The sequence below is a fragment of the Lactuca serriola genome, chromosome 5 (genome assembly GCF_051521515.1).
Source record: "Lactuca serriola cultivar US96UC23 chromosome 5, Lser_US96UC23_V15, whole genome shotgun sequence".
Lineage (NCBI taxonomy): Eukaryota > Viridiplantae > Streptophyta > Magnoliopsida > Asterales > Asteraceae > Lactuca > Lactuca serriola.
In genome coordinates, this window is record NC_136412.1 from 358,914,362 (window position 1) to 358,928,304 (window position 13,943).

The 13,943-nt window shown below is 34.1% G+C and overlaps 1 protein-coding gene across 5 annotated transcripts; it reads right to left on the reverse strand.

Annotated features, from left to right (window-relative positions):
• Positions 1-826: 826 nt before the first annotated feature.
• Positions 827-4,182, reverse strand: LOC145055657 (histone-lysine N-methyltransferase ASHH3-like). Of its 5 annotated transcripts, none has more exons than XM_079004036.1 (14): positions 3,868-4,177; positions 3,606-3,694; positions 3,379-3,433; positions 3,124-3,250; positions 2,922-3,039; positions 2,657-2,756; positions 2,495-2,573; positions 2,237-2,408; positions 2,054-2,134; positions 1,845-1,974; positions 1,634-1,661; positions 1,449-1,536; positions 1,325-1,373; positions 827-1,236 (listed from the first exon to the last, which is right to left on the reverse strand). In XM_079004036.1, the coding sequence occupies exons 3-14, from the start codon at positions 3,394-3,396 to the stop codon at positions 1,147-1,149; spliced, it is 1,080 nt and encodes a 359-aa protein (XP_078860162.1). In that variant the 5' UTR covers positions 3,397-3,433; positions 3,606-3,694; positions 3,868-4,177; the 3' UTR covers positions 827-1,146. The 5 variants fall into 5 exon arrangements, 3 of the variants coding, with proteins under 3 accessions (XP_078860162.1, XP_078860161.1, XP_078860163.1); XM_079004035.1 differs by having other exon boundaries at positions 1,797-1,974; positions 3,868-4,170; XM_079004037.1 differs by having other exon boundaries at positions 1,797-1,974; positions 3,356-3,433; positions 3,868-4,168.
• Positions 4,183-13,943: the final 9,761 nt, after the last annotated feature.

Below are 13,943 nucleotides of genomic sequence, written 5' to 3' on the forward strand. Positions count from 1 at the left end.
TGTCTAGAATCCATATGTATACAAATTGATTATCGATTTCGAATGTATTATGTTTCTTGGGAGCTGGATCATATCTTAAAACACAAGTTTGGTATGAAACAAAAAAATCTTAGTGCCAACTAAACCAAATATAAAACTTCATTTGTTATGCTAATATAAGACAAGAAGAAAGAAAAAAGTTGTACTGATAAAAATGCTTTGAAACCCAAACTTTATATAGCAATGTGTTATTGTACAAGGCAACATTTTCTAAAAGTAATGCTATGAAACCCTAATCTTACATGACAATGTGTTTGCTGCACAATGCAACCTTTTCTAAAAGTGTGCATTTGACTGTTTCGTGTCGTATAGTACCTTTTGTTTATATATAATCTTTTTTATATTGTGACTTGTTTATTGTTTTACAATAATTCAAAAATTATCATCTAATAGGAAATTATATGGTTATTACAACTCAGTAGAGGTCTTTTGAGTTTGTTTATAACACTTTATACGTCTATATAAAGTCATTAAATATCATCTTTTTTTATCAATGCTTCATCCTTTTTATCTCGACTTTTCCCTTGGGATTTTTCAGCCTTGTGTACAATCTCACGTTGTTGATTTTATAAGAGAAATATGATGCATTAGTTGTATTGATATCTTGTCATCACAAACAATATAAATACACCATAATCGAAAAATAACCCTAAAAGTTTTGTCCAATTATGCACATTGTGACAAACACAATCTAAGTGGTCTTATTCATCCGTTAATGCCAAAAAAGAAAAACCCAACCACTCTCTAAACCAAGTTTCATGTCTTTCAATCCAACCTTATAACACGATTAAAAAATCATAAAACTTTCATTAAATGACAAGGTTAGGCTAACCAAAAACAATACTTCGTTCACAATTATCAAGCAAATTTACAAAGAATTAAAACGTGTTCAAGAGCTCAAAACATCACTGACAAATTACATATAGAACCCAAGGATTTTGCATTGAGCAACACCCCTTAAAATAAAATTTGCACCAAAAAAAAAACTCACCGAGGGTTTGAGTTACCACTTTGTCAGTGAGATCAAGACAACACATTTTGCATCTATGTTTCAGCCCACGAGGTTTATAAACAACACTATATGTGTCAAGAGAGGATTTTACGGTTTTACCCCTGTAAAAAGCTTGCTAAGTTACAAAGCTCCCAATCAACTTTAGCCAAATCAAGAAGCTCAGTCACACCATCTTCAAACATGATCTATGTGAAAACATAACCGAATTTGTCAACCATAAAAAAAAAACACAAAATATAAGCATAAATGACAAACAAAAAAATTTATACTTACCAAGTGTTTTCTTGTATTGATGTCAAACCGTTTGATCATACCAAATGAACTAAAAAAAAACAACACATAAATCGTTAAAAAACAAAAGGGTATTCACGTCTTTTGCACATAAATGAAAGTATACCTCGTTGAAGCAGGGCGTACTATTCTGAGAACTTCCCCTATGCAATTATGAGGTATTCTTGTTTCATCAATGACATGTCTTGAATATGCTATAAACACAAAACATAACTTGCAACTTATAAAACTTTCATACAAATTAATACAAAATATATATAAAATAATTACAAAGTGAGTTAGACTTTGTACCTGGTTGTCGAACACCATAGTTGTAACCCTTTATAACATAACAAACAACAGCTCAAATTAGTTTACATTTTAATCAAATGACACAAAATGAAATATCGGTTTTTTCAAAGAATACACCATAATCTTTATATATATAAAAAAAAAAAAAACCATACATACATACATCTTTCCCAGAAAGAAGTGCTTTTACTTTTGGAGAATTTATAGCCACCTGACATGCAACCATCTTTAAAGCGGTATCTGAAGAAGGAAACTTCGACTTATTTGGTTTGACTCCAAGTTTCTGTCTACACCCTTTTGCCCCACAATGACAGTCTTGGTCTGCACCAAACTGCACAAACCTGATAATTTCATTAAAATTTTAAAAATGTTTTCTGGTTTATAAAATATTATTAATAAAATTTAAAATGGTCATCATACTGATAATCATAGGTCAAATGCTCCCCCTCTTTTATATCCCGAGTTGCAAAAATCCCGATTCTTGTTTCACCATCAATCCGCCTGTTTTTGTTAGAAAACAAAACTATGGTTATTAATTTATTTATGATGCTTGATGATGAAATTCAAAATTAAAAAAATAAGGGGAAAATTAAAAAGTAAAACCATTTTTGCATTTCGGTATTTGGAGAACAACTATGATTTATATATCTTGATTGGTTTCCTTTGAATGTAGCATCAATCACCATGTCACGATTAATCTCACACAAATAAAAATTTGTTTCTCCTTGTCTCTTCATTCTCCATAGCCTTTCCTCACATGTTTTGTCATCAATAACTGCATTTTTGGGTAAAAATAATAAATAATGTTTAAAAAAATATTTGAGAAAAAACACCTACACACTTGAGAGCAAAGTTGGTTACCTTCTCCCACATATTCAATAATAAACTCTCCTCGCATGATGTTTTCTTCAGCAACAACCCCTGACCCACATTTTTCAGTCTAAGAAAACACATTAGCTTAATAAATAAAATGACATAAAATAATAATAATGACATCAGCAAAATAGATTAATTCAGTAATACCTGCACTATCTTCATTTTCTTCATAGGGCGTCTGTGGAATGGTTTATTGAGGCATGAATTATCACATTTACAGTTAGAGGAACAGCTTGATAATAGCATCCTGCAACAGATAACAGAGTATAAATTACAAAAATCTTGTTTTTGAGGGAGGGTTAAAAGTGTAAAAGTACACACATTGTGTATATATATATATATATATATATATATATATATATATATATATATATATATATATATATATATATAAGTAGTCATTAGTTCTTACCCACAGTGGCAATCTCTACCACAAGCTGCAGAAGAACCTGGTGTTGAGGTGCAAGAGCAGAATATTCCATCATCTTCCTCTCTTATTCGTTTCTTAACCTTCTTTGTTAGATATATATCTTAAATCTTGATTAAAAGAAAGCATAACTAGGAACATAAAATGTATAGTACAATCATTCATTCATAACACTTGAAAAGGATACTGCGCTTTATGATGCTATAGTTAGGCTTCCATTTATTCAACCAATCAGGAAGTTCAAATTCAACAGGTTCTCCAATCTCCTTCATCAATCGTTCAAACAATTGCCTGATATCACCAGGTTCAGTCTTCTGGATTAAGTAACCAATCAACAAAAACAAGAGTCAAAACAGTAAGTATACTATCTATAACTGCTGTTACAGCAAAAAAAAAACACATAGAGATAATCTAATTACACTAAAAACTTTCACAGTTGGACCTTCGTCATGGCAGGCATGGCGTTACTTGAATATGTATGTAGTTTCGAAATTTTCCTAGACCAAAGAAAGAAGAGATCAGTAAAAAAGGCAAAATCGACGCAAATAGATAACTCATTGGAAATTGCAGCAAAGTGAGGAATGGTAACATGAATTTTATACAATGCTTCAGATCTAAAAAGAATCTATGTTACAATTTCAAAAACTTCAGTCCTATTTCATAACAAACCTCAAGAAGAAACCCTAGCCGTCTGCCACATCGCCGTCGCAGATCTTGATACAGACTGTGCGTGCGCGAGTGTGGGTGACTTTTTGAAACTGCTTTCAGAAAGAGAGAGAGGATTAGACGTGGATTAGAAAGATAGAGAGGCATGGGTTTTGTAAACCCTGTTGCTGTTACAGTGTTACTGTTGCCGTCAACGATTGGGCGTTTGTATATAAAATCCAAAGTAACGGTAATGACGAAGAATAGAAGAGAGTGGAGACTGTACCGGTAAAAGGAGTTGAAGAAACTACCGCCCGCGGCACGGCAGGGGTTGAAGTTGAACCGAATCGGAAGTGGATTTTGAACGCTGCCACGCAGCAGGGTTCGCCGGAAGTGATGCAAGATTAGATTTTGTTGTGTTTGTGTTATTTCCGCAAAAGAAACCGACTCCACCCCTGGCGATCAATCAGAAGGTATGCTCGATTCTCAGTTTGGTCGAACCTGATTAAACTAGCTGAATCAAATAATTACTGTCCGTTCGATTTGAAATATTATCAAAGTACAGAATGGTTTACTGTTTAGTGGATTTACATTTTATATTTAAAAATTCAGAGGAAACTATAAATTTGGTCACGGGTACAATTTTAAGCGAGGGAGCTTATGAGGAGGGTTTTTACGGGCGTACACCGCCTCAAGTTCTAATGATTAGCTTGTAGAGTGAGGTTTTTACCCGCCTCCTACTTAAGTGAATGGCGTCTCTGTCTTTTTGTTCTTTCATCATTTTTTTTCATTTTTCTTCACCCCTAAACATCATTTTCATAGTCATGTGAAATGGTTGTGGAATTGTTAAATAATGATATTTTTCTTCACCCTTAAACATCATTTCCATAGTGATGTGAAATGGTTGTGGAATTGTTAAATAATAATATAGTTTGTTTTTCACCAGATACCGGATAGCTTAAAAATTTTCAATTTGCACTCATCGTCAAACACACGAAATCTTTTTGTGGATTTATTTCTTTCCAAACTTGAAATTGGTATTTTATCTTTTGAACTTTATTTACAACTTTTTATTTATTTTAACATGTTGGTTGTTACTTAAAAAAACGTCTTACCTCCCAAAATAAACCAACGCATACTCTCCCTCTCTCTCACATGCGTGCGAAACCAAGCTTCTATCGTCGGCCTTACCTTTATTGGCAGCAACTGAGTTTCTCTCCTCTCCACCCTATTTTCTTCCTAATCCCACACATGGGGCACCATGTACTCCGCCATCACCATAGAATTTCTTACCCTCGTTGTACCCTCAAAGAAATCTGAGGTGGTAGAGACCAAAGACGAATAGGAGAAATAAATAGACGACGTAGACTCATACATACATACATACATACATCTCTCTCTCTCCCTCCTAATTACATACGACAAATAGAGATTGAAGACAAAAAAGAAACTCATGGTGATGATGATGATTGACGATGACTATAAAGAAATCAATGGCATAGGTATATATCTCTCTTTATGTCTTTTATGCTCTACACATATTTGTTGTGTTGATGATGAAGGAGGCGGTCAAGTGATGGTTGAGGACAAAGAGTGTCGAAGTTGTTTAAAAAAAAAGACAGGAGATGTGTAAAGTACCACCTTTGTTAGTTATTGTACATCCCTCTCTCACCATTGTCGGACCACCACAAGAGTTTCCATCGTTGCCGCTCACCGTAGTCGGACCGTCACCGACCCCCGTCGACACTTCTCCATCCTTCTCTGCCATAGGTCTGCTCATATATGCTTGTAACATGTCAGCGGATGAATCCAATTATATTTGTCCGTAACATCCTTTTCTCACCATTATCGGACCTCCACTGCAATCAAACCTAATGTTGATTTTCATATTCAACATATGAGGATGACTACACACAACACATACACACCAAATCATCCCGGAAAATTCATTTCATGCTCCTCCTGATGAAGATCTATGTTATCTGATGTTAAAAATATATATTGGTTCAAACTTGACATGTCAGTTATTGTAGGGGTTAAATACAAAATAGTTTCAGGATTGATTTTGATATTTATTATGTGATTTTGGTTGTTTGTGAAATTGTTATGAAGTAGTGGGTTACGGTGCCTATTTGTAATAAGTGATACAGGTTAACACGCGGGTTAAATGGTCCATGTACCTGAAGTATATCTTCAAAGTTACAGTGCAATTTGGATTCACTCATTCGTAGACATTTCAGATCATTCTTTATTATCTCACGTTATTTTTCCTTTTCGTTGTGTTAGGGTTTGTATACTCGTTTATGAGTTATTGAGTTGTTCTTAATCTTCATTGTAGATTAGTTTTGAGTGGTTGTAATGAGAATAGATTAGGGTTTATGCAGTGAGGATTTCTTTTGTAAGTACCTGAAAACCATCTGTCTATTTGTTCTAAATTTATATAATAGATGATGATGTTGGGAATATTTGTTTCTACGTTTTTTCACATGGTGTTAGAGCTTTAGGGCTCCGATTTTGTGCTTCGACTTTCATGGGTGGTCTAACGATCGTCTAAGTAGAAAGGTATCTCTCGTTTTTCTTTTGTTTTTTGGTCAGATCCTTGTAGATCTTCACAGTTTGGTTCATCTTGAGGTTTTTATTGAAATCTCTGATTTATATGATCTATTTGTGGACATCTAGGGTTTTTCCGTTTCCAATTTAGGGTCTTCCTTTTGGATTTTCACCTAAATTGAAAACGTTGCATGTTTACTGTTGTTTCTTAAGATCCTGGTACTACGAGTTCTTGTTTGATCTTGCAAGTTTGTCTCCGAGTGGAGATCCTTGGGTGACAAATCGTCGTCAAGTAGATTCCCTTAAGTGACGAATCAAGTATGAATCAATTCATCAATTGATTAATCATGTTCTCTGAAATAACTATTTTGTTAACGGATTTCATCACTGCTAACACTTATAGAGAGCGGAATAATAGGAGTCGATCCATGTTGGTTCTTCTGCTTACTGCTCTGTGAGCGTTTCTTGTTCCCTTCTACCCTTGTTCTAGCTGTAGTTGTCGAAGATCCTAGTTGTCTTGTGTACACCAGTTATTGTTTGTTGTTATTTGTTTCTTGTGATTGGTTTTTTGACTCTACAACTCTTTTCTTGGGCCCCAATATACTATGGTGACCATCTGGACGCTTAAGGATCACAGTAGTTTGTGTTCTATTTGATTGTTTTTTGTGTTTTCTGTTTGATTAACTTTGTGCTTGCAATATGATTGATTCTACAACTCCTCCTGAGTCTGGTAGTGGTTTTAAGGTTGATCCTGTGAACTACGATGATCCTTTGTATATACATCCTTATGATAATACTGTTACTATAATTGTAAATTTCAAATTAACTGGGACCAAAAATTTCCGTGTATGGCGTAGCTCTATGATTAGAATTCTTAAGGCTATAAATAAATTAGGGCTTGTAGATGGGATTGTAGTAAAGGACTCTACTGATGAACTTAAATCCTTGAAATGGGAACGGGCTAATGTTATAGTATGTTCTTGGATCCTTCGATCATTGTCTAAATCAATTTACTCTAGTCATGCATACTCTGAGTCGGCTGTAGATATCTAGAACGAACTTTTTGAAACCTATAACATGGAATATGGCTCTGTTATCTTTAATGTACATCAACATATTAATTCATTTAATCGAGATGGGTCTTCTTTGTCTAATTATTTTAATAAAATTGATACTCTTTGGAAAGAATTGATGGTCTTACTAATTCTGCTGAGTGTACTTGTGAAGTTGCTACTAAATATAATAATCATTCAAAACTTATGAAGTTAATGCAGTTTTTAAGTGGTCTTGATTACACATTTAACAAAGTAAAGAGTGATCATATTCTTCTGATGGATCCTCTTCCAAATGTTAAAATTGTTTTCTCAATTGTTTCAAGAGAGGAATCTCATCAGAAGAATTGGGCTCTTCGTCTACCTCTAGTGTGTCTAAAACTCAATCATCTGCATTTAACAGTAGGTTTAATGATAAAAGAAGTCAAAATTCTAATTCTAATATGGGAAGGAATCAGAACTTAGAATGTAAGAATTGCGGTCTTAAGGGACACCTTATTGAAAGGTGTTATAATGAAACATCCCAAAAATCATGACCAAAAAATTTCATTTTTAATTATTAAATAAAACTATAGTTATCAAACATAAGTCAAAACATCATAAACGATATACCCATATCAAAACATCCGTCAAATATATCATAGTAAACATACCAGGCTAAACATCATGGTGTGTACAATGCAGTTTTCCCGAGTTCTTCCCTTTGCTATCGGAAGTACCTGAAACCAAAACTGAAAACTGTAACCACGGAGCTTAGTGAGTCTCCCCAAACTACCACATACCATACACATAATGTCCCTTATGTTTTGAAAGGTCTCAAAACTTGCCCTCAAGTTTTGGGATTTAAAAATTGATTAAAAGTTTAATTTTGAAATGTTAAATTCTAAAACCCTAGTAATTTGAAAAAGTTCAAATCTCACCCTTATGGTTTTATTAATTAATTAACATGTATAATTAAAAGTGATTTAATAAATCCATAAAGTTTTGGTTTACATTTAATTAAATTAAAAGTATAATTCACTAAATTAAACCACCTAGTATTTTAAAAGTGTAAAATACACCCTATACTATATATAACATTAAAAGTCTAATATTATATATGTATGAGTAATCAGTCAGTCTTACCGTTAGTAGGCCTCATTCACGAAGCTGGTCTATAAGGGGTGTTTAAGGAAATTGCCTATAAAATGGCGATTGAATGGGTATCCACTCTTGCCCACCGCACTCTTGACTAGTGGAGGGTCGTTAGCCGAACAGGTAGGATAGGACAGAAACCTTCCATTATAAGTATAATGAAGTACAAAGTAACTAAATGCCTTTTCAAATTCCCAAATCATAGTTACTTTAGGAAAAATGTGAAATTGTATGCTAATCCATAGAATTACACTTCATACCCCTGTTAAACGTTAGTGGAGCGTGTGTGGTTAACCGACACACTAATTTGGGGATGACATTGGTAGCGAAGGGTGACTCGATGTTTGTCATAGATCAATGGAGCGTGTGTGGCTAACCGGCACATTGATTAGGTGATTGTAGCATTGGGTGCACCACGTGATTCGTATGGTTATTCACACCTCGTTTGTGATCCTCGGCATCCCAGTCACAAATAGTAGGGCATAATCGAGATTAAACATGCCATTGAAAAGTTCAATGAATCTCAAAAGATCTAGGAGTTTCAATTCATTTAAAACTTAATCTTCTTTTTCGTTTTTCATGGTGGAAATTGGTAAATCGTCATTTACCTACCTTCAAATATTTTGCAACTAGATTACGGCATCCCTTTTCTAGGTTGTAGAATATTGTGTTGGATCCTAACTTGATGTTTCATTTGGGTGTTACATCAAGAATCCTAATCAACATAACTTGAATTTTCTCCCGTTTTGTAGATGTCTGAATCTTACAATGGTCTTCCCAAATCCTTTGGAACAAGCTTTCCAAATGAAGATGACGTTACGAGATACGATCAAGGAAATGAGAGTCATGCTTCACTTCCTCCATCTCCTCCAATTGTTCTCCCTGACCCACAAGTTCAAAGGCTTGAAAAGTTCAGGCTCACTCAAGCCCTTTTGGCAAGTAAACACGAAGATGGGAAACCTGTGTGTGCACACGTCTTAGAGATGAAGTCACACATTGATAGGTTAAGCATGTTGGGTGTCGAGATTTTAAGCGAGTTGGCTGCTGACTGGGTTCTTCAGTCACTTCCTGAATCATATAGTGAGTTCGTTAGAGAGTACTATATGATGGATCACGACGTGACCCTCATTAATCTCACCTATTTGCTTATAGTTGTTGAATCAGCAATGATTTGGCGTGCTGGTCAAGCAAACTTGTCTGGTGAATCAAACTCCCAAACTTCAATGGACACTGGCAACATTGGAAGTGCAGAAAGAACTAAGTCTGTGATTGTCCGATGTGCTGTGCCAAAGGAGTCCATTTGCTTTTATTGCCAAGAGAAGGGGCATTGGAGACGAAGCTGCCCTAACTACCTGAGAGATCTAAGAGGTGGGAGAGTCAAGACGTATGGCTCTGCTTCAGGTAAAATCCATTATCTAACTCTTTTGAGTTCCTATTCTAGATTCTTAATACATGATGTGATAAGATTACATTTTGATGTTTTGTAGGATCGAAGAAAAGAGAGGAAGCTTGAGGGAAGAAGTGAGCCGAATCTAATCATGAAGAAATGGATTTCGATCGCATTACTTGAAGAATGGATTCTTGAGCTACTACTTGGAGTTAGAATAGATTGTTAAGAAATATGTAATAACATAGTTTTTCAATTGAATTGCATTGTAAGGACAAATTTTTTCCGCAATAAAATGAATTTTGATTTTATCTTATTTATTTATCCTTGCGATGGCATGTATGAAAAAATTGATGTTTGAATGTTTCTATTATTAGCAACAATGGATTTGATTCTTAATTATGTTATTTGTGGACATATCAAAAGTTTACCAAATAGGGAGAGTTTCTCATCGCCCAAGTTTCAATTGGACAGAAACTTGGAATCATGCAATGTGTATTGTATGATGAATGAAAAACTTTCACATTTGGGAAACTTAGACTAATTCTTTGACAAAGTGTCAATTGAAGGACTAGGAGATCAAGTACACTAGGTTGTGTGTTGATCAAGTCCACCACAAGAGTGACAAAGATATTCGTCATGATTTACTAAAGTTTAGTAAATATGGTTATACTTATAAGATTAAGTGTAATTGTAAGTTGATTGAAAGAGTTTCAATGAATAGTAGAACGAATAAAGAAGAATCAAGTAGGCAGAAAGATAAAATTTTCTCCATTCTAAGAAGAAGGGAGAGTACATTTTATTGTGTTTTATGATGAAGTCTTAATGATTAAGAACCATATCTAAATTGATCCTCTAAGTGAGTCTTAGTGCATTTGCATGTCTAAGAAGAGGAATCGAGAATTGTAGAAATGGTTAAATAAAAGAGTCAATCATACTTCGTTCCAATATCAAGTCTTAGAGTCATACTCCAAGATTGTGACATTGAGTGACAAGTATTAAGTAGGTTTATAACACTCATCAAATGTGGAATTTGGAAAAGTTTTCTTATTCTTGCACATTAGAAATTGGTAAGTTGTGATGTCTTGGATAAGACAAAGACCAACTAGGACCAATTTGTGAAGTGTTTTGTCTTGATAAGAACTACTCTAACTCTTGAATATTTGCTTTGTCAAGAAATGTTTCTTGACAAGAGAATCTTATATGTCAAGGAGTCAGTGGGAGTCTTAATGGTCTTGAAAGGTTTCAAGAACAAATCAAGAATATACCTTATCGATCATCACTAGCACACGACTTGAGGTTTGCAACCTATCGTGCTGACATTATTTTGTTTTTGTGCCATTCCAATTGAGTTAATTGCGTATGTAAGTTCTATAAGTTCTCATTTGAATGCATACTAGGGCCTTAGTCGATGGAAAGTACATTGATATGTAAGGACAAGTTACTAAACTACTTGGAAGACATGGTGGGTACTCGTGTTACCATAAGACAAGAAATCAAGATTAAGAAAGTTCAGTCCATATGAGTTTGGATTTGTCCCAAACCTTGGTTTTGGAAAATTCACATGGATAGAAACTCATACACCATAAAATCTAAGTGTCATAACATTCCCTCCTTCATGAAAATGATTGTGAGGAAATGCTTTCACTAAAAGAGATTTTAAGAAGATAGCGATTATGAAAATTGTATTCTCAAAATTCGATTATGGTTACGACATCCCTTTCATAGTTCGAATTATGAGATTTGGCAATTAGTTTCAACATTTGGAACTTAGTAACATAAGTTTTGAATTGTTTAAACACATATATGAGCTATCTAAGACAAAGGTGTATAAGGTTAAGAAGCCTAGATAAAGGCTTATCGAAGCATCTGGTATTAGAAATATGAATTTCAGAAATTCAATAGGCATTGTTTTCTGAAAGTTCATTTGTTTTCTGAATACATGTCAAAGCTAGTGGGAGCATAAGTGTTATGCTTATATGATAATAATCATCATGATAGTGGGAGCATAAGTGTTATGCTTGTATGATTATCATGGCGAGTATTGCAAGTTAGCAATATTAATTATAGAAAAACAAAGATTCAATTTGCAAAGTTGCATGGGTTGAAAAGTTGTTTTAATATAATTAAGGGAGAGAATATTATACTTCGTTTCAAAATCTAAAGCTTAGATTGAGAAATTTTAATATTTCCAGTCAAAGGATACATTGTGTGTTCTTAAAATTCGATTATGATTACGGCATCCCTCTTCATAGTTCGAATTGTGAGAACATGACACATAAAATATTATGACAAAAGATTGGTAAAGTATCATATCTTTATGTAAGACATCATGCATCGTGTCCCATACGCTTCGGGTATAGGATCGATTGCAAATGTTATAATATTTGACCATTCTAAAATTTTCCAAATGTCTAGCGCATTAAGTGGGAAAAAGGATTAGAATCAGTTTTGACTAAAATAATTAAACAACTATCAAAGGACGATCCAAAGTTCACTGAGGATTGGTCGCTTGTGAGTAGTTGGAAGTATGGTATTGAATGGACCATATCGACATTATTATGAATAGATAAGATTCTATTAAGAATGAGTTGTCATATGGCAAATGTGGAAATGTTTCCATATTGGGAGTTGCATATTAAGAATCTATGTCTAGATTAGAAACTTTTATGCAAGAAGAATGTTCAAAGGAATGTACTTCGAATGTGAGACTTCACGTCTATAGAATTGTCTTGTAACAATTTGTGATAGAGTACTTTGTAATGTCATTGCCCAAGTCTTGGTGACTTTTGTACTATGACTTTGCGAAAGGATCGTTGCGTAAAATGTTAGAATCTAGCATATTCTAGTAGTGGCAAGAACCTTGTGTGCTTACACTGACAATGGGGATTAAGGAATTGTGAAATGAGCATCATTGAAAAGGTTTTTCAATTGATCTATTTCACAAAGTAAGGACCATAGGAAACATAGTGTGCATGCTTTATGCATGGGACAACTATTGTTGTAATTTGAGTAATAAGTTGATTTTCTGAAACAGTAAACGATAATAATAAGTAATCAATATGGTGGTTAAATAGAAGTGTTTTATTTACTCTCACAAGTTTGAGGCCATATAGGATTAAGTATTATTATTATGTTTCAGTTTGCATGTTTTGACTTCCAGAATAACTAGGTTATTCAAACATCCACAGTCGGTCATACGTTGGGAGTAGGTATGAATAAAGATTGTCATGAATCTGTCTGTAGATTGTCTGAAGTGTTTAGACATAGCACAAGTTTGCTGCAGAGTTCATGAGTGCTTTGATAAGATTAGAGTATTGTATTAAACCCACGCTCACTTTGATCACTTCATAGATTTATCACGAGTGATTAGTGAGACGATAATATTGTATATTCTTGAAACCGAGACATGTGAGTTGTTATTTGTTGGTCGGTTGCACATTGATAATAAGTAAACGCACCAGTAACTTGGTGTTATAAAACTTATTGTTGTGTGTGATTCGATCAGTAAATTCAAGCGAGTATTTGAGTCGAAGTTTATCCATTCCTTTTACCCAAAGTGGGATAAAAGCGATATATGTGGGCCTCTCGGTGATTTAGTGATGACACCTAAGCGCTTGGCCAAGCCGGGACTAAGTTGATGTGTTCAATTATAGTCTGTTATCAGTCGTCATAAATCGGAAGTCGGGAAACAGTATAGAGAGAATGATTGAAATTCATTTCCTTTGTCTATACGATATCTTGAGAATGGAGGATATATAATCCCTTATCTAGAGGACACGCTATCTGATAAGATCAGAGTTGACAACGGTTTTTGAAAGCTACGATTGCTGATCGGGTTCTGAAGTCATACGAAAAATAATTATTAGACTTATCCAAGTGGGAGACTGTTGGATTAGTGTCTAAGTCCATAACTATTTTGGTATGTACTTGACCCGATTATGAGCATGGTCCTTTTGAGTTGCCTTCACCATAGCAATATGTATGATGAATTAAGGAGAGAGAGGTTTAAATATGATTTATTAATATATTATGAGAATAATATATTAAAGGGGAAATCATATTGTTTAATTAATATTAGTCAATAATTAATTATGAATTAATTTTGTGGCTAAAAGAGATTAATTAAATTTAGGGGACTGTACTGCAATTATTGGATAATTGAGTTATTGGGCTAAGGAATGCTAAAGGAATAAGGGGTGAACGAAATTATGATGGAAGCCCATCATATTTTCGTCC